The 25,158-nt window shown below is 37.8% G+C and overlaps 1 protein-coding gene across 3 annotated transcripts in view; it reads right to left on the bottom strand.

Annotated features, from left to right (window-relative positions):
- The window catches only part of SMOC2 (SPARC related modular calcium binding 2), a 140,399-nt gene that overhangs the window by 39,580 nt on the left and 75,661 nt on the right, over nucleotides 1-25,158 (bottom strand). Inside the window, exons 5-8 of one of the 3 annotated variants that reach the window (XM_032216926.1) lie at nucleotides 23,461-23,508; nucleotides 16,971-17,054; nucleotides 15,301-15,375; nucleotides 118-304 (exon numbers count right to left, since the gene is read on the bottom strand). In XM_032216926.1, coding sequence (XP_032072817.1) covers nucleotides 118-304; nucleotides 15,301-15,375; nucleotides 16,971-17,054; nucleotides 23,461-23,508 — 394 coding nt within the window. The remainder of the gene's footprint in view (nucleotides 1-117; nucleotides 305-15,300; nucleotides 15,376-16,970; nucleotides 17,055-23,460; nucleotides 23,509-25,158) is intronic. The other 2 variants (XM_032216927.1, XM_032216928.1) reach the window with 2 other exon arrangements.

Here is a 25,158-nt window from a genome sequence, read left to right as displayed (position 1 = left end):
AGCTCCATATATATATATATATGCATGTGTTTGTTCCTAATTGTCCCTCTTCCTTAGAAAAGGGTCCAGATAAGAATCTGTTATTGTATGACCACTTCTCCAATGAAGATCTCTTACCTTGTGGATGTACCAGGAATAGGGCGTCCTGTATCAACAAGGACACACCAGCAATATCCTGTGGAGGGATGGCACTGTACTGGTTTATAAAGCCCACCATTAGCACACTCTGGAATGAATACATTATCTTTCTGGGGCTGTTTAGCTTCTTCTAATGCTGACTGGAGCTCTTGATCACATGACGCTGCTGGAAAGAAAAACATAATATAATTATGGATATTGCCTACGCACAGATTGACTTATTGATAAATTAGCCAAAAACCAATGGAAAACCGAGTTTTGGAGTATGATCTTATTACACTTTCCTTCAAACTCTGTCAATGTACCAAAAATGAATGGAGATTATTGGAAGGACATGCGCAAAAAATAGGAGATAGAGTTTGACACTTTTATTCAGGTCAAAAATCACTGGGCAACAGAATTTTTGGCACAGAAAATTTCCCACTCAGTATCTTGTGTATGAGGCATCTTTTCTTTCCTGCATTGCAAATTTTAAAAAAGAAAATTGAGAGCAAGACCTTTATTAAGACCAAGCAACAAAACCAAGATTTGTCTTCCTACCAGTTGTCTTCACTGGTTCTTACTGGGGGGAGGAGAGACTGGAAAACTCACCCAACTGGCTTCATTCCTGAGATGAGACTTGAACTCAGTTTGTTGTACCTTAGTCAATATCTCTCTTCTCAATGATATCAGTAAAAGTTGTAAAAACATTTGTAAAAATCCCACACCTAAAAATTAAATAAATGCTAATGGGTCTAGAAGGGATTCTGTTGAGAAATCCCATAGGAAATTGATTCCTCAGGGATAGCTAGTAACTCAGAACCAGCTTTGCTCTTACAGCAGGTGCTACAGTTGTCCTTTGACTTACAATTGGCCGCTTAGCTGCCATTCAAAGTTACAACTGACTGACCTGAAAAAGGGACTTATGACCCAGATTTGAAGCTTCAATAATCAGGTTCCCTGCAGTCATAAGATCGAATTCTGGGTGCTTAGCAACACAACTTCATTTAAATGCACTTCTGGTTTTCAGCAACACTTCATTTAACAACTGTGGATTTGCATAACAACTGCAAAGATTCACTTAATGACTGTCACACGGGAGCCATGGGCAAATTCTCCAGGTCTTTCTGGAATAATTTGGATGGCATAAAGGAGATAGTCAGAGAGGGACTTATTTAAGGAAGGAAGGAAGGAAGGAAGGAAGGAAGGAAGGAAGGAAGGAAGGAAGGAAGGAAGGAAGGAAGGAAGGCTAATAGTTATTAACTAATTATTCAAAATGTATTAGGAGCTTTCTTAAGGCCAACTAGAATGCTGATATCTCCACTGTATGTGCCTTCCTCCCCAGATACATACAATAAATTCTTTCATACAGATTTAATAATTTATCCATAAAATCTTACAATTATAAAATCTTACAATTTTATAATCTCTGAGATTATAATGCTGTTTATAAATTGACCTAAAACATTTTAGAATGTGAATTCTCCAAACCTGTTTACTTCTGGTTGTCCTCGAAAGCAATTACAATTTTATATCTTCTTAGAATGTCTGTGCATATCTATGTTTATTCCAGGTTTGCATCAAGTTAAATAAAATGCATATTCCTGTGTGAAACTCTTACACTCTTTTGACATTAAGAAACTTGCTTTGTAAACCACAAACATATTTTTCTATGACCACATCCACATGGCATGTTCACACTAATCTGAGAATATCAAAAGCTGTTTTTCTCTCTCTCTCTCTCTCTCCCTCTCTCTCTCTCTCTCTCTGTGTGTGTGTGTGTGTGTATGTGTGTGTGTCTCACATTTATGTTGCTTTTGTTTCAACAGACTGCAGTAGCAATTTTTTAGAAACTGAATCCCTTCTGAAAATTGTGGGCTTTTTTGTCAAATTCTATCTCTGAAAGTTTGTCAGATATTTTATGTTTACTGTAGTGTTTTAACAAGCTGAATAGTGTACATTCCAACTTCCTTAAATATAGTTAAACACAATACAGTAGTATATAAAGAGACAAATCAATAATTATTCAACCTACAAACATCCATATAAACAAAAATTCCAAAATCTTTTCACTACCACAAAGTAGATCCCAGTGTTCCAGCATCAAGGTGTGACAGAATAACCATGTTTCAATGATTTTCCTAAAAATGAAGAAGGAAGGGGCCATCTAAATATCTGGCAGTATGTTGCTTTGACAAACATGGATGGTACTGAAATGGCTTCCCTCTGCGAGCCCTGGAGATATCATCCCATAAGTGAAAAGACCTGGAGGAACTCTACTATGGTTGGATGGGGATCATGTTAGATAGGAAAATTTTGTTGGCTGGGGAAATAACATTTGGAATAAGCAGTCTTGCAGATGCCAAGTCCTAAGTAATGAAAAGATTTAACATCTAAAAGCTTCCAAACACCTAGAGACATCTCAACAGCATCATTTTTTTTCAATCTAGGGCTGAAATGTATGGTGGAGTAACATAGGTTTATTGATGAATATATGTTTGTGAATCAACTTGTGCAGTGGTTTCATGTATATGTTCAAAAGAAATGGAGAAAGAGGAAAGAATCCAGTGGAGAAGGCAAGTTACAGGTTCCATCCCTTATTATATTTGGCAGGCTCTAAACGTGGGCCATTTTTTGCTGTGGTGTTCACACTGTGGAATCTTTTCTTCTCCCCTCCCCTGAGGTGGAATCTTCTCCTCTCCTGAAGTGAGATTGGCCTTGTTGAGCTTCTGGAAGTCCCTCAAGTCCTGCTTATGTCAGCAGGTCTAAGGACTCCAGGAGATAAGTGAAGTAGTAAGGTGCTCTGCTATTCTTAATACCACTTTCTTCTGTTATTCTTTGTTCTAGCTTGGTTTTTATACCTTTAAATTATTGCTTTTAGCTGTTGTATGCTGCCCAGAGTCACTTGTTTATGAGTTGGGCGACAATATAAATTGATTTAAATAATAAATAAATGCAGCCTATTTTCTGTCTGAAAGTCACATCCCCTGATATTTTAGTAAGGCAGAATACTGGAAATTTGGTAGAGCTAATGCATTAGAGCTATTTTCACAATGTACATAAAAGGAATTGTGTGGCATCTAGAGGCAGCTTGCCTTGCAATAAAGCTTTATTTGGATAAATATGAAATACCAAAAAGAATGAGTGAAACTCATTTGTTCAAACACAATACATAAGCCTTAATAATGTAGAAATGAATACTTTCTGCTGTAATAGTTCTTACTTTATTATAAGATTAATAGCTTGATTTGTCTTGCTAGGAAAGCATTTCCTGTCCCTTGTGATGTACAATGAATTCTTTCACCTTGGAAATTCTGCTGGATGGTCCATGGAGTTAACAGAGAGCATGCGTTTGGAAGGTGAAGGAGATGTTTAATCAGAGTTTAGCATTATAGACAAGCTTGATCTACTCTGCACATTTTAAATTTTGTGTTTAAACATCAGAAAACAGGTTCTTGTTTTAGGGGTGAGGAAGGAGGGCTTCTTTCACCACAGCAATTACTTTGGGAGAAGGTTGGTTAATCTATATCCATGCCTTACAATTCAATAAGATTCTGATTTTCAGGCACTGGACAAGATCCTTGAATGCCTTGAGAACTGGGTGCTTTTGTATTATAAATAATGTAAGTATCATGACAAAACTTTGACTCCAAGACTGGGGGAAACCCTACCCAGATTCCAGGAGAAAAGAAAAAAAATTGTAGAATTTACAGATACAGATGTACATCACCATCACAACCTCACTCCTCACATCAGACTAAACTACTTTTCAAATAAGTTCTCTTCTATTTGGCTATCCCAACTGCATCAAACTAGGTATACCGGTAACTACATATGGCTTTTGTGTCCCTTTTGGAAGACTCATCTCCTAATTTCTAAAGATAGCATCACTTTCTGGAATGTGGTAACCATAAACTTTCTCAGCATGAAGTGAAGGAATATTTCTTTTAAAAACTTTGTCTTTTGCCACCTGTGGGTTAAGACTGTCAGACTATTGCCCAAAGCTCAACAACTTAAAATCTAACTTTCTGAATTGTTTTTTTTAAAATTCTACTTATCAATAGCTGCTACCATGCACAAAGCAAACCATCTTCTGAGCCGTCAAAATTTCTGCAGGGGACAAGTTTTTAGCATGAAGCTAGGGATACCTGGGTTGAAAACTGACTCCAGAATGCAAAGTAAATGACATGGTGTTTCCTTTTAAGTTTGCCTCTGAGTCATTATTCTCTTATTTACTCCATTAAAATGATGTAGAGCAATTACACAAAAGCTACAGTTTGGGCCATTTCTTAAGGGTAAACCAATGACCCTACTAAAGTCTTTATTTTGAAAGAGTAAATCACACTAATTTTTGCTAGGCTGTTCTGCACTGGGCTTCATTTCTCCAGATCATCCAGAGCTATCTTTCCTGACAAAGCTTGGAAATTAATTTTTTTTTTAACCTGATACTTAAGACTGAAATGGGTGGCTGGTTCTGGCATCTTTGTCAGCCAGGAAAGCAAAAAAGCCAGTAAGAATGCCAGTAGATTATATATCCTTAGTGCTTCAGCAATTTTTAATATACTCCCATAAAGTTTGCTTTTTGTATGTTTATAATCGGATCCAATGGCTCAGCTTTTCTTTTGGCTCTTGCTGAAAAGGCAGATCCATGGCTTGGCTGTGTCTTAGCCTGTGAGCAAAATAATGCCAATCTAAAGGAAAAACATTCAACTATCCCATTATTAACTATAAAGAAAGAGGAACTTTGTGTCCTGTATTCTGGGTAATGTTTCACATGGTCTATGTATATAAAACCCCATATCGGGGTGAAATAAGGTGGCTTTTTCTAGTACAAGTAACTTGATCTAAATTCTTTGAGCAACAGATTATTTTCAACAAAGCATATTGCTATAATAAATAAATATACTATGTTATAAATTAGGGAAGTAACAACTATCCAGAAGGGATGTTTCACAAAACAAGTTTTCACAAATGAATCATGTTAAAACAGCTACGTCCTCTAGAAGTGGGTGTTAAACTCACATTGTCATAGCGGCATCAAGTGATGTATCGGGCATTGCTAAACCGGGCATGGGTGTGGCCAACATGTGATGCATCCGGCCCGTGGGCCAGGACTTTGACAGCCCTGCTCTAGAGGATTTGGCACAACCACTTCAGTGGATGTCCTGAGTGGATATCTCCATGTATGTTTACTGATTTCCATGTATGAACATGTACGTACACTGATTTGTTTTGTTGCCAATCCCAGGGGAAGTTGATGATGGGGAAGCAATTGAGGAAAGCAGGTGCATAAGCTTGCCAAAGAAGGGGACTGCTGGGGTATCCATTGAAGGGAGTCAAAAAGGTCAAGCTGGCAAGTCATACCATTGAAACCTTGTCCTTTTTCTACCTGAATTATGCAACAATGCTTTGATGGTATGGTCACACCTTGACTTTTTTTGAACTGACCCACAAATGGCTCAGGCTGGCTGCTATGCTTAGGGGAATGGTTCCTCAGGCTTGATAACTTGTTAACTGATTAACGTCCTGCATAATCCCATTACATATTTAGAGATCTTTTAAGCATAAGGACAACTGGTGTGTCCGTCTGTTTAAATGTTGAAATATTCACTTATCATTTCTATCAGTGTCCATTTTGAACTTGAACCATTTTGAACTTCTACTCCATGCAAAGTGCATTCCAGAGTTTGGGTAGATTGTCAAATTCATTTCCCAGTGCAGTCTAGTAAAATACAAAGGTGCTTCTTTCCTGAACATCCCACCTGCAAGATGATTTATCGCTCCTCAGCTGTCCTCCACAATTCTAAATCAACTGTAACTAAGAGGCAGCAGAGAGCCACTTCTCAGTAGGTTATGGAAATTCTGTTATGGCAGCTTCGTTAAAGCAAAAGACCGTTTGTTTTCAGAACAGTAGCACTTTTGTTTATTTTTTCTGCTCAGGTACAGGGAAGACTGATTCAGATATTCTGCACCAAAACATACAGCAGGCATGCTTCTTTGGAGATGGAAGAGAATTCAGGGGTGGGCTTCAAAAATTTCAGCAATGGGTTCTCTGCCCCGTTGCTGGGTGGGCATGCCATGCTGGGTGTGGCCTAAGCCTCCTGCACCACAGGGTGTGTGTGTGTTTTCACCTTCCTCAGGCTCCGGAGACTTTCCCTGAGCCTCTGGGAGGGTGAAAACTGCCTCCCTGGGCTCTGGAGGCCTTCTGGGAGGCCTGTTTTTGCCCCTCCTTCAGCCTCCACACAGGCCCTGCACTTACCTCACATCCAAAATGGGCTGTGTGGAAACTCCTGGGAGGGGAGGGGAGGGGAGGGCATGGCCATCCACGGGTGGGATTTGGAGGTTCCCAAACCTGCCATAACATTAGCTATGGGTTCTCCCGAACCCAAGCGAACCCTTAGCAGCCCACCAATGAAAGAATTCCTTTAAAAGGCCAATTCAAAATAACTGATGTTTCAAAAAAGCAATACAAACACCCATTTAAACAAAACTTGAATTCTTCATTTCCATGTGTCACCATCATAACTGTGAACTGTGGTGCTGAAATGCAAACTATTAAACGTAGTGTGCTTTCATGTGTATTTGCTGGTTCCCTAGAAGATTTGCATTATGAGGCCACTGCCATACTCCCTTAGAAGTTTTGTACATAGTTATGTGAGTTGTGTTTATATATTTACTTCTTTTCTGGCATGTTCTTATTGTATGTTAAATAATAAATGTCAACAGCTTCTCTATGTGGCAGTCACTAAACAAGGGCTATCCATTAAAAAAAAAAACAGTGCATGGGACAATCTCCAGTTAGCAAATGGCTGTAATCCTAGTTTATCCTGGGCATATTTTTAGATAAAAATAAGTACAGGATTCAAAAAGGGGTTTATTTAGATTTACTTAACTAAATATGCTTTATTGAAACTCATGGATCTGTTTTTAGCGGGAGGAAGTAGAGAAACAATATTTTTTGCTTCACTGATTTTACAATGCTTGATGATACATAAATGATACTGTACTTGACTGCAAAGAGAGCTTCAGCTAATTTCTAGGTATGTAAACTGGGGCCCTTCAGTCTTGTCTCCTTTTTCTTCCCCTCACAGAGAAGTGAGAATCGAAAAGGACCTGTGTATCTCCCTTTCTAGATTTCTAACTGCTTCACAGTTGCTTGTACTGTGGCAGTCCTTTTCACAAAGTGCATGTTGTCTGTTTATTGAGGTTTGGTCATCTTTTTTAATAATCAAAAAGGTGAAAAATCCAAGCTAGCATTTCCTTCTATGGGAACATTAGAATCCTGGCTTCTGTTAAAACATGATATATCTATCTCGCCAACTAAAATTAGGCAGAATAAAAGAAAGAAGCTTGGTAAAACTGTATATGTGTTCAGCTCAAGTATCTGACATGATTCTTTTATCAGACTTGGAAGGAATACAGACACTTTTACATCTTTCACTGGCCACGAAAATGTCTCATATCAATGAAAACACTCCAGATAAATAAACAGTAAGTGATCTGTTTTGCAAGGAGGCCATTGCTTAAATCATGAAAATGACTGCTTCCCCACCACCACCACAAAGCCTTTTTCCTGAGAGGCATATCACCATAATATTGTTTAGCCTGTTTGCTATAAATACTGATTTCTTGGTTCCACCACAAAACCGCGATGCCCTTATCCGCGCCGACATAAGTGCGGAGGCAAATCCACGGCGTCCGAAGCGCTAAGAAAAAAACGACCCTACCGCCGCGACAACAGCGCGGTGACAGAAGGGCGTTCTACATGCTTCGTTCTTTGCCTCCAAAGGTAGCCCTCCTCCTCCAGCTGACAGCGGCAGCGGGCACAGGGCAAAGCGGGCTGCCCAGCAGCAGCAGCCCGCGGGAAGGGTCCAGCTCAGCCGCGGGGGGCAGCAGGAAGCGGAGGAGGACGCGGCAGCGGCGGCGGCTGAGGCTCTCCCGGGCCGGCGAAGCGGGCTTGCCCGGCGGAGGCAGGCTGCCCTCTTCTTCCTCAACAACATCTCCTTCCTTCCCCGGAGGAAGAGGCAGGGCGGGCAGCGGCGGCGGCTGAGGCTCTCCCGGGGCTGGTGAAGCAGGCTTGCCCGGTGGTGGCGGCCGCCCATCCAAGGAGATGTTGTTGAGGAAGAAGAGGGCGACCTGCCTCTGCCGGGCAAGCCCGCTTCGCCGGCCCCGGGAGAGCCTCAGCCGCCGCCGCTGCTGCGTCCTCCTCCGCCGCCAGCGTCAGCGGCCCTGCTCGCCCCCCCCGCGGGCTTCCTGCTGCCCCCCGTGGCTGTGCTGGACCCTTCCCGCAGGCTGCTGCTGCTGGGCAGCCCGCTTTGCCCCGTGCCCGCTGCCGCTGTCAGCTGGAGGAGGAGGGCTACCTTTGGAGGCAAAGAACAAAGCATGTAGAACGCCCTTCTGTCACCGCGCTGTTGTCCCCGTGGTGATGACGCGCGGTGATGACGTCGCGACTTTAGCGACACGATTTAATCTCCGCTATTTTGCGTAGCGCGGTTTTGTCGTGCCACGGATTTCTTTTGGGCCTCACAATGTCTTGTCTCTCTATGTTCGCACACTTAATCTGAACTCTCTTGTAACAAGAAATAAAGTCTAAAATGCCTAGTCCTTTGGCTGGATAATTCAAATGGTTAATTTTTTTCCCAAAAAAGCAGTATAAAAGCAATAACGAAACTGCTCCTCAGTCTCCTAATAGGGTAATTTTTTATTACAGTTGACATAAATTTAGCCTAAAATTGATCCTTGATATATGTATTTTCCCATATCCTGTCCTATCTACTGAAAAACTAAAAACACGTGGCTTTAAGAGTTCAAAATTCCATTTTGATACAGAGAATTAAGACAAAAATTACTAACATAATTACTATAATAATTAATTATATTTTAACAATAGAATCAACTCAATTGAAGGCCTTGCATGCTTTCCTTGCTAGCAAAATATTCTGTTGAACTGCTTTAAGGGCTACAAGGTAGCTTCTTAAAAACTCCAGCCACATTTTAAAATGTACTGTACATTGGTAGTGCTTTACTAGTTTTAACTTCATACATCATGCAAGGAAGAAACAGATTCCCTATTTAGTTCAACTAAATTGAAGTAAATGCTCTAAAGGTAATAGCCAGGTGCTAAAATAATTATACCTTTAATGTCATTTTCTACCTTCCAGCAAACAAGCAAATAAAATTGAAGAGAACTTATGAATGTTGCTTTGCTTACGAGACAGGAACAGGTTTGTCAATGTAGCGAAGCTGAAATCATGCTGAAACTATAAAACAGACCTCAACACCATTATTTTTTATAGGCAGAAATATTGTAGGACAGCAATAAAATAGGTATATATCTACATGTCACATGACTTGCATCCCATAGCATTCGTCCGATTCATCCAGTGGTGGTATTCAGCCAGTTTGGATCGGTTCAAATGAACAGGTAGTAGCAATCTGTGGGTGGACCAGCCCATCCACTCCAGCTCTATGCCGTCCTATTTAACCACATTTTCTAAGCCGTATGCATGCGTGCGAGCCACCTGCGTGAACAAAGGGCATGCACGGAAGGCACACACAGTTTTGGTGTACGGCAAACCAGTGGTAAAATTATGTGAAATCCACCTCTGAATTCATTGGATTTCGATCCATACAACTGATGGAACTGAAACCCAAGAATATTTACAGGGATCAAAATCCACTGTATTTGGAGGGCATCCGGTCAAAAATCCTGTCTGATTAAAAACCTTTTCCCACTGTTTATCAAAGAATCCCTTGTTTCTCTTTCAGAATCATGGTGAAGAAAAATTGGCTAAACCTCTTTGGGAAATGTTTGCTTTTTTTAAAAAAGTAAGATTTGAAGCAAACCAACAGGATCATTTCCAAAGTATTGCAGTATAATTAAAAATAATGTGTCATATACAATTGCAAAGCAAGTCATTCCTTTCACTATTAATATCATGAGAAAGTAAAATGGCTACTGCAGCAGTAACATTGGCAATTCTTGGGTAACCAGGCCAACTATGGTTCCCACTGCCGGTATATCCATGCTATCTATCATATAATTATTTTGCAAAACATTCCAGGAAGCAGTTCTCAGTAGAAAGCTAATGCCAGTATAAGAAAAAGCAGAATTAATAGAATTCAGAAACTTTGCACAGTCCCCTTTAAGATTCCATGGTGGTTGCTTTATTAACTATTTATTTTAAAGCTATAAACAAAATGATGTAGGATTACTTTTATGGGTATCATTCATCCCTGTTAACTTTCAAACAAACAAGGGTGACTTATTCAACAATTGAATATTGGAATTGCTTGCTTCAGTTTTGCTTCTTCCCTACCACATAGCATGCATAGAAGTTTGTGTATTTTGTAATTTGTCTACGCAACTAACTTAGTCAGCATTCACTTGTCAAAGCATTATTTAGTTCAGACTTTCCTCCAAGAGGTGACAGTTAGTTATTTACTTATTTATTTCATTAATTTTGCAAACTAAAGAGAAAGCATCATGTCCAGCTTTACCAATCAACTGTTTCAATTTTATTTAAGGAAAGAAAGCTGGATGATGGTGAAGAATATCCTTCCAAATGAAAGAACATCAACACAAGCTAGATATTCTATCACTGACACCCATAACTTTGAATAAAATTATATGTTTCTATCATTTGACAAGAATTGTCTACGTTCAGATTTGTAAACATGGATTTCTAATATCAAAATGAATCATTCTTTTCCATTAGTAGACCCTCTCTCTCTTCTCCAAAATAGGCTGACTCAAACCCCTGTTTTTTTAGAGAAGATTTCTAAGATGAAATGGTAGGAGACTATTTCCTTAATGATAAATGGATACTATTAGATACTATGTATTTCAGTTGAAATATAAGCCTTTCCTGGCGCCTGACAGATTGCTGATGCTTTTCTGATTTTCAGTCCGTGGGTCTAATAAATTATGAAAGCCAACATATCTCATATATGAAAATCAAAAGGCACTGCTGTTTTAGGCTGAAGCTGCAGGAAAATCATATAATGTAATTAAAAAAATAGTTTAGAGAAGATGACTATCTTTTGACATTAAATTAATGTATGGTATTGCAAAAAGAGATTGGCCTTGCAAAAAAGCAGGCACACATGTCAACCGTGGAGATTCCATAAAATCCTGGAACATCCTGAGCAGAAATTGTATCATTTGGATGTTAAACAGAACAGTTTTAAAAAGTTTTAGGGTGGGATGGTCTTTATTCTTGATGGGAGGCACAATCTAGGGATGCCAGAAGGCAGGCTTTGTAAGAATTTCGAGATAATAGGTAAAGTAAAAAGTTAAAAGAAAATGCTCATAAAATGAGACTTTTGAAGACAGTAGAAATATTGAATGTGTATATTTTTGTTAACTGAAATGTAAGCAACACTAGGGAGGTCTGGAAAGACTTATCTATTTGCATAGGGCAAGCAAGTAGAAGAGACATAAAGCAAACATATTTATGTTCCTGTATATACTATTTTAGTACTAAGAAGAATAAAGCAAATATTCAACAAGAGATCCTTACAAGTCCAAGATTCTAGCAGCTACTCTTTTCTTCCTATCCATACAAACAGTGAGTGAAAAAAAATGCAGGGCAGTTCAGTATATACTGTATCTTCTTGGAGGGAAGTCCTACTGAAAAGAATTAATTCCTAAACTTGAAGAAGGTACAACAACTTTTCCTGAGTAGACATACTCCAAATAGCTCGCAGTTAAACCCATGTGATTTCCTAGCCATTTTTTTTACTGGGAATTAAGGAACTAAAGTGTGCCAAAAGTGCTTTTCAAAAAACAACTAGATTTTCTTGGGGGCTTTTTCCCCTTGAAAAAATGAGAACCGAAGAAGCTTCTTGGATGAGAAGCAAAACATCTTCAAGGGGGGAAAAAACCCCAAAAAATCAAGTTGCCTTTTGAAAAACACTCTTGTGACAGCTGTGATGTGGATGTTTGAGAATCTCCACAGACATTGAGTTGAAATGTAACATAACTCAAGAGTATTGGAGTAGAAGCAAAAGTCTGAATAATGAGACTACATTTTCACTCTTCAAGTTTATGAACTTTCCAGTAAGTAAATCAGGCAAATTGGGATTTCTGCATAATGGGTGAGAGATTGTTTGTTTAGCAAAAATGGCCATGGGATTGTTGTGGCCCACCACCAGCCAGTGGAGCTGGTGGCAGACTCAGACAGTGAGGAGGTTGAGGAGGAACATGGGCCAATCCTGGAGTCTGAGGAAGGCTCTGATGAGTGTTCTACATTGGAAGCAGAGATGGGGCCAGGGCCATCTGACAGTTATCAGCTGCTGTCGGAGATCAGTGGGGCAGAAGAACAGCTGGAACCTGTTCTTGATGTGCGCATGTACAGAGCTGCCAGGAGAAGGGAACAGTTAAGAAACAAGGGCCAATTTGGGACAAAAGACACAGGTAGATGGTGGATGGTGAATGGCCCCTCCCATAGGGAATAAAGAGGAGTGAAATGGGAGGGAAGTTTACAAGAGACAATTTGTTCATTTAATTAGTGTGAAGATATGTTCATGACTCTCAGAGACTTCTTGCCAAGTATTTTCTTATACAGCATTGCATTTGGAAGATACCAGCCTGGCAGCTCTGCAAGGCTGATAAGGTCTGTGGTTGCAAATTCACCCTTGAAAGACTGTTTTCCAGGACTTTGCTGGATGTGAATGAGAGGAAGTAACATAAAAAGGGGTTTTGTCGGGACAAGGAGTCTGCTTTGTGATTTTGTGAAACCTAGGTCAGAACAAGGGTGCCTGACATGGTTAATGGCCAGATGGCTGCAGAATCATGAGAAGTGACTTGCAATAGATCTGTGGAGTTTTAGGTTGGAAAAGATTATTATGCAGAGTAGGAATTGTTTCAAACTCAGTGTGATGGGTTTCAGTCAGGAAAGAAGGTAAGGACTACTGTCCTGCCCTAACCGTGACACCAGATCCCCATTTTCCACTTGTCAACCCTGAGATTTATTTACCCGTCAATGAGATATAGCATGCTGTGATAAGAAAAGCTATCGGAGGTTGGAGATATTTTGAAAAGTGCAAATTTCCTGACTCCTAGGCTGGCTGAATGGTCTTTTCAGTTTTTGAGAAAGCAATTTTCAGGTTTCCAAGGAAATCATTTATTGAGTCCAGTACATTCTGGCCAATCTCCTCAAGAGCAAACTGAAGGAACAATGAAAACTTCATTTTCAAAACACTGTATTCTGTTACAGGAACTCATCTCTTCCTGAAAAGTCCTTTGCCACAATGTGCTAGGCCTAATAAATTACTATCTTATTCTGTGATTTCCTCTCACCTTTTTTTCAATGCTTTACTCTGATTCAAGGACAGATGTTGATTTCTTTTCTCCTTACTGTTTACTGTTTTAAACTCTTGTTATAGGAGAAACACTAGTGTAAATATACTAATATCGACAGTTATGCCAGCTGGAAATAAACTCCAAGCTTAGCCAAATCAATGCCATACAAGGAATTAATTCTTTCTCACTTTTCCCAACAAATTGGTCTTTTCATATCATGCCAGTCAAATATATTTTGAATTCATAGTTTTCAAACCAGCCAGATGGCTTTGACTTAATGTCAGAGAAAACAATTACATTTCCTGGTACTAAAAATACAATTTAATGGTGGTTTCCTATCCTTTTATGGTATCCAGAATCTACTGCCTTAGCCAACTGCCTCATTCTGTGTAAAGATAGAGCCTGTCTTGGTACTTGCGAACAGCTTATAGGGCTGAGTTGTCAAGCTGATTTTTACGATATCTATGGAGAAGGATTGGTTATTATTTTGTTTGACTTGTGGCCTCCTGTATTTTTACATATGAGATTAAAATTGGTTCCAAGCATAACACTTATTTTGCTTTAGCCATAAATAGTCTCCAGAGTAATAAAGATGAAATACATACTATTTACAATGAATTATATCTAGGCTCTTTTTATAGCTTGGCTTTATTTTTATCCTCTCAGAAATGTGAAACGTTTTGTTCTCTCACAGATGGAGGAACAACAAATTTCCAATATACCAATTTATTTGTATCAACAGTTTTTTTCTTTTTTTTCCAGTCTTTTATGTTGCAATGGGAGAGAACAAGAAATATAGAAAAAAACTTCCTTGATTAACCTCCACAATTAATATGTGTTGTCCAATATTAAAAGAAAAGACTGTAGAAATTTGATGTAGTTTTATACTCAAGACTAGTTAGATCGTGTGCATCTTTACATTTTTTTTGATTGACCTGAGGAGGGGAAGCTGTGTTGCAGTTGTTGAGTAGAAATGAAAAGAAAATGACTTATCCACTCCAAATTACATGGCTGACAATGTGAGGCAATGGTGGAGGCTATGAGTGGATGAAAACAACTTGGTGAAGGTGTTGTGTAGTTGCCAAATTGCTTGGAGCTTCAAATGTTGTTAACCCCCATAATTACTATTTAGAACCTTCCCTTCAGATATTACCATATCTGCTGCTGCCCACTCACTCTATTGCCTCTTCATTGATCCTTTAGCCAAGATCAAAGGGGCTGTTTGTTTTCTGCATTGCTCAGTGATTGTGTCTAAGCTTTTGTAACCAACACAGTAGATGCTAAGTTTTAACAAAACTAACAAAATTTCCTAGAATAGCATTTAAAAAACATTTTCTGGAATTCAAAGAAACATGCTAGAAATTATTTTTTTTTAAAAATCAATATCAGGCCTGGGATGCAATTTTTGGTTTTCTCTCATATTCATCCTCAAAATTCTTCCCTTCTAATCACCAAATGCTTGGCAATAGTGAAGTATCTTTTCATTAACCATGATAATAATGGCAAAGGTTAGGGAATCAAAAAAGAGAGCAAAATGAGAGCAAATCCCAGACTTTACCAGCAGTGATGACACCTAGTTTAGTAATGAAATGTCTGCAAGAAAATAATCAAGCTCAGTGAATGTGTATTCCCCCAGCATATAATTTATAACATAAAAAAATAGTACACTGATGGAGTTTAATTCTGAGTACATTTTTAATATACAAAGATAAAACCACCTTGTCCTTTTTTTGTATATCCTAAATGATATCCAAGATCATTTATTTATTTGATTTACTGTAGAGTCTGCTTATTCTGCCTTAACCAAACAGCAATCAAGACAACTAGAAAATATGAATGTTTGCTGATGTTGAGATGTTACTAATTAAGATGCTTACCAGAATTTTTATTGGTCTTATTTTGTCTGCTCTTTACTTGCTCAGTCCATAATGTAGGGTAGCGAGAAGCTATATCTAGAACAATAAAGAACAAAATCAGACTGTTACAATGGAAAACATAATTGCTACCACAATATATTAATTCAAAGAAATGAAAAATGTAAAAACATGACAGAACAATCTTTTATTTATGAAGGTATTTAGAAAATGTAGCATGACAATATTTCAGCATAAATACAGAACATGAAACAAATGTTCTAGTTAAATAGCTTTATTTTACACTAATAACATCCTGTTGGATCCTGAAATCCAACATGCCTGGCATAAATGCAAAAACAATATTGATTGTCTGAATAACCAGGTTGAATCACAAACAATGGGATACTTTGGGGGGGGGGAATGCTAGTAAAGCTGCCACTTTTTAAAAGATAACAATTTAAAAGGAATTTCATTTATTTCACTCAAAATGAAATTAAACACAAGATTATTAGGAGTGTAGATTTAGATGCAAAAATGACAGCTTAGACATATATTTATGTACAGCATCTATCTGTCTGTTTATCTGTCAATCTATCATTTATCTATAATTTTTGAATGGTTTAGAGGATTTGGCTTTCTCCTTGCAAATGGGTTGGGTACAGTGGTGGGATTCAAAATATTTTATTACCGATTCAGTGGACGTAGCTTGGTGGGTGTGCCTTGGTGGGCGTGGCAGGGGAAGGATACCATAAAATCTCCAATCCCTCCCCACTCCAGGGGAAGGTTACTGTAAAATCTTCATTCTGTCCCAATCAGCTGGGACTTTGGAGGCAGAGAATAGATGGGGGCGGGGCTAGTCAGAAGTGGTATTTATTGGTTCTCTGAACTACTCAAAATTTCCACTACCAGTTCTCCAGAACTGGTCAGAACCTGCTGAATACCACCTCTAGTGGTGGTATCTCTTAGTCTAATGACTTACTATAATCCTCTATAAATCCTTTTAGCGATCCAGGTTCAAAAGCAATAAAAAATCCTTGTGTTATTTTAAAGTCTAATCAAGTTATGCTTAGTCTGTCAGTTTAATGTCAGCATTCCAAGTAATGCACCCATAGAAAACACAACTCTGGGACAGGTAGATTCCTCAAAGAATAATTTATGTATACATAATATTGGCACAACTGGTGAAAACCGATTCTGAAAGTTCCCACAATTTTCACCTAATTAAAAAGTGAAAGTTCCCCCTTTCCTCCCAGGTCATCAGTCACATTGTCCAATAGAGATGCTGGCTGGTTGCTTGGTTACTCCACTCCTGCTCTTCTTAGCCACCTGTTAAAATGGCCTTGGCTCCCATACTTTTTATTTTGATGGCCAACTGAGCCATCTAAGTTTCTTCCTCCCTTTCTCCTCCTCTGCCTTGTGGCAACCATGAAGCTTCAAAGATAGCCTCAGCCAGGTTCGCTTCAGGTTGACATGGGCATTATCTTGGTTACAGTCTAACACAACTGGAGGAAAATTGATCTAGATTATTAACTAGAGTCTACTGCATCAGAAATTGGAAGTGACTTAGTATCTCACAGAAGAGGAGAAAAAATAAATCCTGGCCATATTTCTCTAATATCATATAGACAGTTTGTAACAGATCTCAGCTAATATTGCCAAGGCCTTCCCTTCCCATTTCTATAAATTCTCACCTTCTTCATCTCCTTGGGGCTGAGGCTCCAGTGCAGGAGCTGAGGCATCATCTGAATTCAGAATGGAAAAGATTTGCAAGGAGACTACAATTATGAAAGTAAGCTAAATAAGTGCACATATATAATAAATGACTGCTAGTTAATAAATTAACAGTTGCATTTTTTTTACCACACACACCAAATGAACAAATGTACACACAATTGTATGTGTACGTATTTTAAAGCTTTTTAGTCACTGTCTTAATTAAATTAAAACATTTATGAGGGTTCCTGTCATGGACAAGAACATTTTCCAGTAACCCATTCAATCCAACCTAGACGTTCCTTATTTTCCCTTATGATTGCATCACATCTATGAAAACAGGATAAAAGTATGCACACAAAGTATGCATAATACTTTGAAAAATTACGAACATCTCACATTTATTTTAACATATTTATTTACTCTAGGTAGCATATGTTCCCAGGGGAGCATACAACCCAAATGTAATGCTTAGATAAAATACACAGCAGTAAAAAATATTAATAATTCAAACATGGATTTTAAAGCAGAACAGATTTTGGGACTTGGATGATTTACAAGGTTGGCATAAATAAAGCGACTTTATATTTATAAGACTCTTCAATTTTTGTTATTTTTATTTGTTCATAAATTGTTAGCTATCTTGATTACCTTCAATGTGAGATATTAATTGAAATAATGAAAAAATGCATCAATTAAAACAAACTTTTTACAGTATTTTTTGTCAAAAAGATCTACCCTCCTTCTTTTAGAGATACTTGTCAAAAAATTCAAATGAATATCTTAAAAATCAGATGTTAAGGTATGCCTAAAAGGTATGATTCATTCCTGTCTATTCACAAGAAAACAATTCAGACATTTCTCACATATTTTCCATGCATACTACAAACTAGGCTGTAAGAAATGCTCCACCTATAGATTGCAACAAAAACAATGTCACACTGTACCAAATTTTTGATTGTCTAAAAGGTAAAGGTTCCCCTCTCACATATGTGCTAGTCATTTCTGACTCTAGGGGGCGGTGCTCATCTCCGTTTCAAAGCTCACACCATTATGGGGCACTAGAGATTTGAACTGCCGACCTTTCTGATCAACAAGCTCAGCTTCTTAGCCACTGAACCAACACATCCCCTTTTGTCTATACACTCCAATTTGAGTTTTTTTAATGTTTTTTTTTTAGTTTGCTTTCTTCTAGCAGTATGTTTTTGGTGGCTTCTCCATCTTTCTAATTCACTCAACAAGGGGAGATACAGTATGAAGAGACTAAGGGTGATAATGTACAAATTAAAAGACCAATATATGAGAAAATATTCCTCAAATTATAAAACTTTATAAAACAATGGTTTTATCATTTACATCTAAAAATCAGGGTTGGAAAATGTTGTGTTTACTTGATTAATGGTCAATTCTAAATAAAAAGCCATTAAATGTTCACCTTATTCTCTAAAGAAATGAATAATGATGCCTTTTAAAAATGGACATTGCACTTCTTTGTTTTAAAAAAGGAAGTAATAGCATATGCATTGCATATATCATTTACAAAATATATCTGGGCACCCCCTCAATAATATTTTACTAGAGTCTTCTGTCCCAATTCTCTTATGAAAGCTAAATTAGCAATAGTACTTAGACTTATATACTGCTTCACAGTGCTTTGCAGCCTTCTCTATGTGGTTTAATCCCAACAATCTGGCTCCCCATTTTACTGACCTTGGAAGCATGGAAGGCTGAGCCAGTCAGAATCAAACTCCTAACAGTTGGCAGAATTAGCCTGCAATACTGCATTCTAATCACTGCACCATCACTGCTCGTATATTATTTCTAATCTGCTAGTAAGACAATGTTGTAATGCTGGTTATTTCTAGAAGATGGTGGTAATATTGCCTAAGATAACTATGAGCCTATGGGGTTTTACTTTGCTCTATTTTATCTATATGTTTTTATTCCTACGTATGGAACTTCTGATATTGTTAAAAATAAAACAAGAAAGTCTAGTTGCCCTTTGGAAAAATATTCACCTGATTGTGAATATTCATAGACAGTGAGAGTTACAATTTAGCTGTAAATAGAAGAGCATCAATTTCCTTGTCTACTCAAACAAAAAAATTACATTAGTGTCCTTAATGATAGATAACATGCCTCACAAAATACATCATAGTCATATTGTTATCAAAATCTTCTCTGTCCAGTACTATATAACAATACTGTGTTTTGCACAATATGAGCCGAAGTGGCGCAGTGGTTAAATGCAGCACTGCAGGCTACTTCAGCTGATTGCAGTTCTGCAGTTCGGCTGTTCAAATCTCACCGGCTCAGGGTTGACTCAGCCTTCCATCCTTCCAAGGTGGTTAAAATGAGAAGCCAGATTGTTGTTGGGGACAATATGCTGATTCTGTAAACTGCTTAGAGAGGGCTGAAATCCCTATGAAGCGGTATATAAGTCTAACTGCTATTGCTATTGCAGTTGGGCTAGATTATCAGTGGAATTTGTCACCAGAGATGCCATAGTAATATTGTCAGCACTGTCCCATTATCTTCGGCACAATGGGGTAAGCAAATAGAGCATTATCTTCACAGAGCTACCTAGGTGAGAATCTAATGAGGATTCTCACCCTGCAGCCCCCAAAACAATGGACAGTCTGCATAGCACCGGTATTTTAAAATGTAAGAAACAGAAGAGAAATCAAAACTGAATGCAGCAATTCTATGTATGATTCTGTTCTATAGGGAAAAGAAAGTTCCATGCAACCGTAAATCAAATTACAGGCAACTAAATAAGCACTTTCTGTGCTTTGAAGTTCCGATTCCATTTTTAAATATTTGCATCCATATTTTAAAAGACTGAAAATATAAGGAACATGTAAGAAACCTAAGAAATATAAGGAAAATATAAGGAACAACATGACTTGATTCCTGAAAGCCTTTTCAATGTAAAAATGCCCCAATCTTTCAGAATCTATGTTGGCTTTGTCTGGTCAACTGGGAGCCAAAATGCCTCTTAAGTGTCATACTAAATATTTAAGTAATGAGGTATTAAACCTTAACAGGCATTCTGCCAAGCTTAAATAAATATGAGTTGCGGCAGCTGGCTGGCTTCAGCAACAACCAACACACAAACAGAACCTTGCTTTAGAAAACATTCAGCTTCACACCTGCTTTTGTTTCCCCGTGTCTCAAACACAGTGTGTAGCTGTAGGCTGGTGTTAAGATTTCTTCCTTCATTGCTGCTCTGACTCAACACTCAGGCAAAGTTTAAAAACTACATAGCATATTTAGTACTTTGCGTACTAATAAAAATGTCTAATTTACGATCTGTATTGAGTTTCTTCAAAAAAAGCTAATTGACATCTGGAGCTGACATATTTGCCTGGCAAATGTATGAAAGAGCGATTGCCCTCAGGTAGCATACTGTATATACACAGCTCACATTACGCGGTTGAAAAGTTACTCGTGTTTTCATATGAAATGGTTAAGTGTGCTATGGTTCCTATAGGAGCATAAATCAAGAATAGTTATATAATGTTGAATTTGCATTACATAACTCAGTTTTCCTGAGCTTGGGCACTTCATTGCAAATCACTAAAGCAAATAAAGAAAAAAATAAATAAACTTGAATATATATCCCCATTAATCTTGGGCATAATTCTACCGACAACATTTGGAGGTAAACTGGTCCAGACAGATATATGAAAGATTTTAGCAAAGACACATAACATGTTATAAAAAGATAATATTAATAAAAGAAACTGGCTCCGAATATAATCCATCAATTTAATTTATTATAATAAATCCTAACCAGAAATTTTAACCTCCATTAGCAAAATAAAAGAGATCTCTATAGTTCAATCTTAAGTAGAGCAGATTTTAGAAATCAGAATGGTCCAGAAAGCAGCAGCCAAGACTTTAAGGACTGTTAAGTACAGCACAAATCCTACTGACTGTGGATAGTATGTGAGAATTGTAACAATTCACAAAAAGAAAATAGAAACACTGGATTTGGGAGTGGAGGATGAGTAGGACTAAATGAAACTGAATTTGATATATTTATTTTGTTTCTGTTAAAACTTTTAAAAATACCAATTCAGTACTAGAATTAATACATATGACTATGCACATTTTTCCTAACGTGCACCTGTAGGCATATTATTTTGCCAAAGTTTCTTTCAAGTCATAGGTTTCATAGCTATACACAATGTTACACACATATAGGCATTTAACATATATTTTTAAGTGGCAAAATAAAATCAGGAAATGTTGAAAGAAAACATTTTGTACACATATTATTTCAATGACTACAAATTATTTAAATTCCCATCAAAATGCAAACTAACCTAAATTATCAATTTCCCTAGGAGGAGGGGAAGGAAATACTCATGATCCCATATATCAGAATTGATCAGAATCCCATATATCAGCATAGGTGCTGCAGTCCCTATTATCTCTCACTACTCACCCACATTGACTAAGGTCAACAAAAGCTCCATGTTGCCTAACTCTGTCTTATATTAAAGATAAAAGTTTCCACTGTTCAGTCATGTCTAACTCTATGGGATGGTGTTCATCTCCATTTCTTAGCCAAGGGAGCCAATATTGTCCAAAGACCCTTCTGTGATCATGTGGAAAGCATGACTATATGCCAAGGCACACGGAACACTATTATCTTCCCAGTGGTACCTATTTATCTACTTGCATTTGCATGCTTTCAAACTGCTAGGAGGGCAGGAGTTAGGGCAAGAAAAAGAGCTCACCTCATCACATGGTGCTCAGGTCTCGAACCTGGATTATCAACTTTCCAGCTGACAAGCCCAGTGTTTTAACTGCTAAACTATCATCCTCCCTGTCCTATATTATAAGACCTATAAACCCATGTAGAAGCTGAGACATCCATGAGTACTCCCCTACTAGCCAGAAGTGCTAACAAAGCCTTTGACTTTTCTTTGTATCTCAACAGAACATTATCAATTCACAAAGTGAGCCTGTTCCCTTTGAGAGCGGGTGGGGAGAGAAACCAAAACAAAACACTAGTATGTATCCCTTGGAGTCAATACTGAGTCCTAACTCCTAAGTGTAAAAAAGGGAAACAATATACGTAATATTAACATCTTTGGGATTTTGCTGGAGCTTGGGAACTTACTTTCCTTCCCATGGTTCAATTACAAATCTTGGGGTCAGGGAAAAGAAGCTTTGCTGGTTCATTTTCATGGCTTTGCTCAAAAGCTTTCAAGCAAGGATGTTCCTCCTCAAATGTTTTGGGAAATGTTCCTACTTTAATCATTATAGCACCTCTGCATTTGCTGAGTTACAGGGTAAAAGTTTAAAACTGATGTGAGAGGGGTATCACTGCTTGTATCTAACTGGGATAGAGTTGCAACAGTATTTTTTTTTCTTCTTTCTCCCTTTTCATTATTACTGTCCTGCTTTTTTCCATAGTTGTCTCCATTTAATCCTCGATAATTTAAACATTTAAATGATCAGCTTTAAATAGTTAAATCCCACCTTGCCAAACCGATACAGAATAAAGCACATTATAATTCTACTTATGAATAATTGTCCATACTTATTTTCATTTGGAGTTGGTTACAACCACATTCCAGCTTGTACTGGGAAATGTTCAGCTAGAATATTCTTAGAAAGATGTAACTTTCTATAAATGCATTAAGATGAGCCTTTCTACCACCAGGGAAATTTATTTTCCAAAGCCGTATGAAGGTAGATGCTTCAAATGGCAGGGTACATGAGCCAAAATCATGTGATACTGGTTTTGGATTGGGGGGGCCTGGATTCAAGCTGTTGCTCTGAATCCTCTGCACAATTTTAGTCAGTTAGCCTAGGCTATCTTATTAGGTTGATGATTGCTAAGTGCTACCTCAAGTTTCTCCAAGAAATAGCTGAATCCATGGTGCACTCTGAGATTTCTTGAGACATTTCGTTACTAAACTAGATAACATCATAAGTGCACAGATTAATACCATCCAAATTTTAAGTGCAATGCAAAGGAACCAATGTTTTTTATTAGATATAGCCAAAAAAAGTGTTTAATCAAGGAAGCATGTACCATTGTTCTCAGTTCATACTGAGATATATTTTTTTAAAAATCAGATAGTCCAAATAACTTCATTAAAGGATAACTCCAACTCTCTAAGTGATTTACAGAGTCATCCTATTGCCCCCAACAATCTGGGTCCTCATTTTATCCACCTCGGAAGGATAGAAGTCTGAGTCAACCTTGAATCTGGTGAGATTAGAACTGCCAAATTGCAGGCAGCCGGCAGTCAGCAGAAGTAGCCTGCAGTACTGCACTCTAACCATTGTGCTACTGTGGTTCTTAATAAAATAAGAAATCTAGGTTGCTTTTTTTTTTATCCACTGAAATATATTGAATCTGTATAAAAGAAAACATTTTTTTCTTATTTAATGGACACTGATTATACATATATAATCTATAATATTAAATAGTGTGATATTTACCTGTTTTTCCTGTACCTTCACGCTGTGGCAGCTTCTCATTTAGAGACCCTAAAAGTAGAGCAAAAAACAATGTAATGTAAGAAGCATTGAAAGTATTGAGTTGTGTTACCAAATGTTAAAAGCAGCAGGTAAATCATTGTTTAGGCATTTATTCATATGGAGAAGAGAAGAATAAGGCTTTTATTTCATAATGTGTTATTCTATAAAATATTCTATATCCCTGGGACTTACAATGCTCATCGGGAACTTTTACAGAAGAAAGGAAGACATATTGCATGTGCATTGCATTTTAAGATATTGTAAAAAAAACTTTAGTAAACAATACTTTTCAGCAATAATTGAACACCTGTTTCAAAAGTTCCTTCCCTTTCCCAAAGGCTCAATATCTCTGGAATTTCTTTTAGCTCCCTAAATTTTGATCTCTTCACTTGGGAGTAGTAAAAATGTCTGGGTTGCATCTGGTGCATTTCAGCAAACAGTTTGTGGAGGATGGGAACATTTAACTTTCTGCAGCCAATGAAGCTGATCTGCTTTATGTTGTATCTCTCAAGTTGTCCAGTGCTTTCACAATAGACTAATGGCTCATGGAGAGGTCTGCCTCCCCATTCTGAGTTACAACAATGCTTTTTATCAGATTGTACCTCAACAGAGAGTACATAAGAAAGGAAAGTATATACATAGGTTTAAGCTGACACCTACCTTATTTGAAAATAATGACAAACAAAAACTTCTAGACTAAGTGTGCATTCCATTTCCATTTAGCTAAATTTCCCAAAAAGTACTTCTTTCAAACTGCAACTGGACTTTTAAATATTTTTCTTGAACACATTTCACTTCTCATCCAAGAACCTTCTTCAGTTCTAATCAACTGGTGGGGAATAGAAAGGATTTGGTTAACTCAACTTTCTATCCTTCTGAGGCTGTTAAAATCAATACCCAGATTGTTGGGGGCAATAAGCTGGCTCTGCAAACCGCTTACAGAGGGCTATAAAGCCTTATGAAGCAGTATATAAGTTTAAGTGCTATTGCTATTTATATTCCCATTATAATTATATTATGAGCCGAGGTGGCACAGTGGTTAGAGTGCAGTACTGCAGCCACTTCAGCTGACTGCTAAGCTGCAGTTCGGCGGTTCAAATCTCACCGGCTCAAGGTTGACTCAGCCTTCCATCCTTCCGAGGTGGGTAAAATGAGGACCCAGACTGTGGGGGCAATATGCTGACTCTGTAAACTGTTTAGAGTGGGCTGAAAGCCCTATGAAGTGGTATATAAGTCTAACTGCTATTGCTATTGCTAACTGCTAACCCCAGGTGGTTTCAACGACAGAGAGTAAATAACTGGCTGTCTAGAAAGATTATAAATCCTTTCCATTCCCCACCAGTTAGTTAGAACTGAAGAAGCTTCATGGATTAGAAATGAAACGTCTTCAAGAATAATCAAGGATGTCCAGTTGTGGTTTTAAAAAAAGCACTTTTGGGGACAACCATAATTTGAATGACTGAGAACCTCCATATACATTTATCTAAATGGTTTTGCCTGGAAGAAGTTGAAACATAGTGGCAATCAAAACAATCTGGAATGCTATTTACAAAGAATTACACTACTGTCAACATACAATCTAATATAAATTATCAGAGATTTCAGTCAATGGATAGATTACTTACCAGAAGCTTAGATCAAGAAGATTTGGATGAGTTA

The sequence above is a fragment of the Thamnophis elegans genome, chromosome 4, assembly GCF_009769535.1.
Source record: "Thamnophis elegans isolate rThaEle1 chromosome 4, rThaEle1.pri, whole genome shotgun sequence".
Taxonomy (NCBI): Eukaryota; Metazoa; Chordata; class Lepidosauria; order Squamata; family Colubridae; genus Thamnophis; species Thamnophis elegans.
The sequence above is the reverse complement of the archived record's forward strand: the minus strand, read 5'-3'. Positions and strand labels throughout refer to the sequence as shown.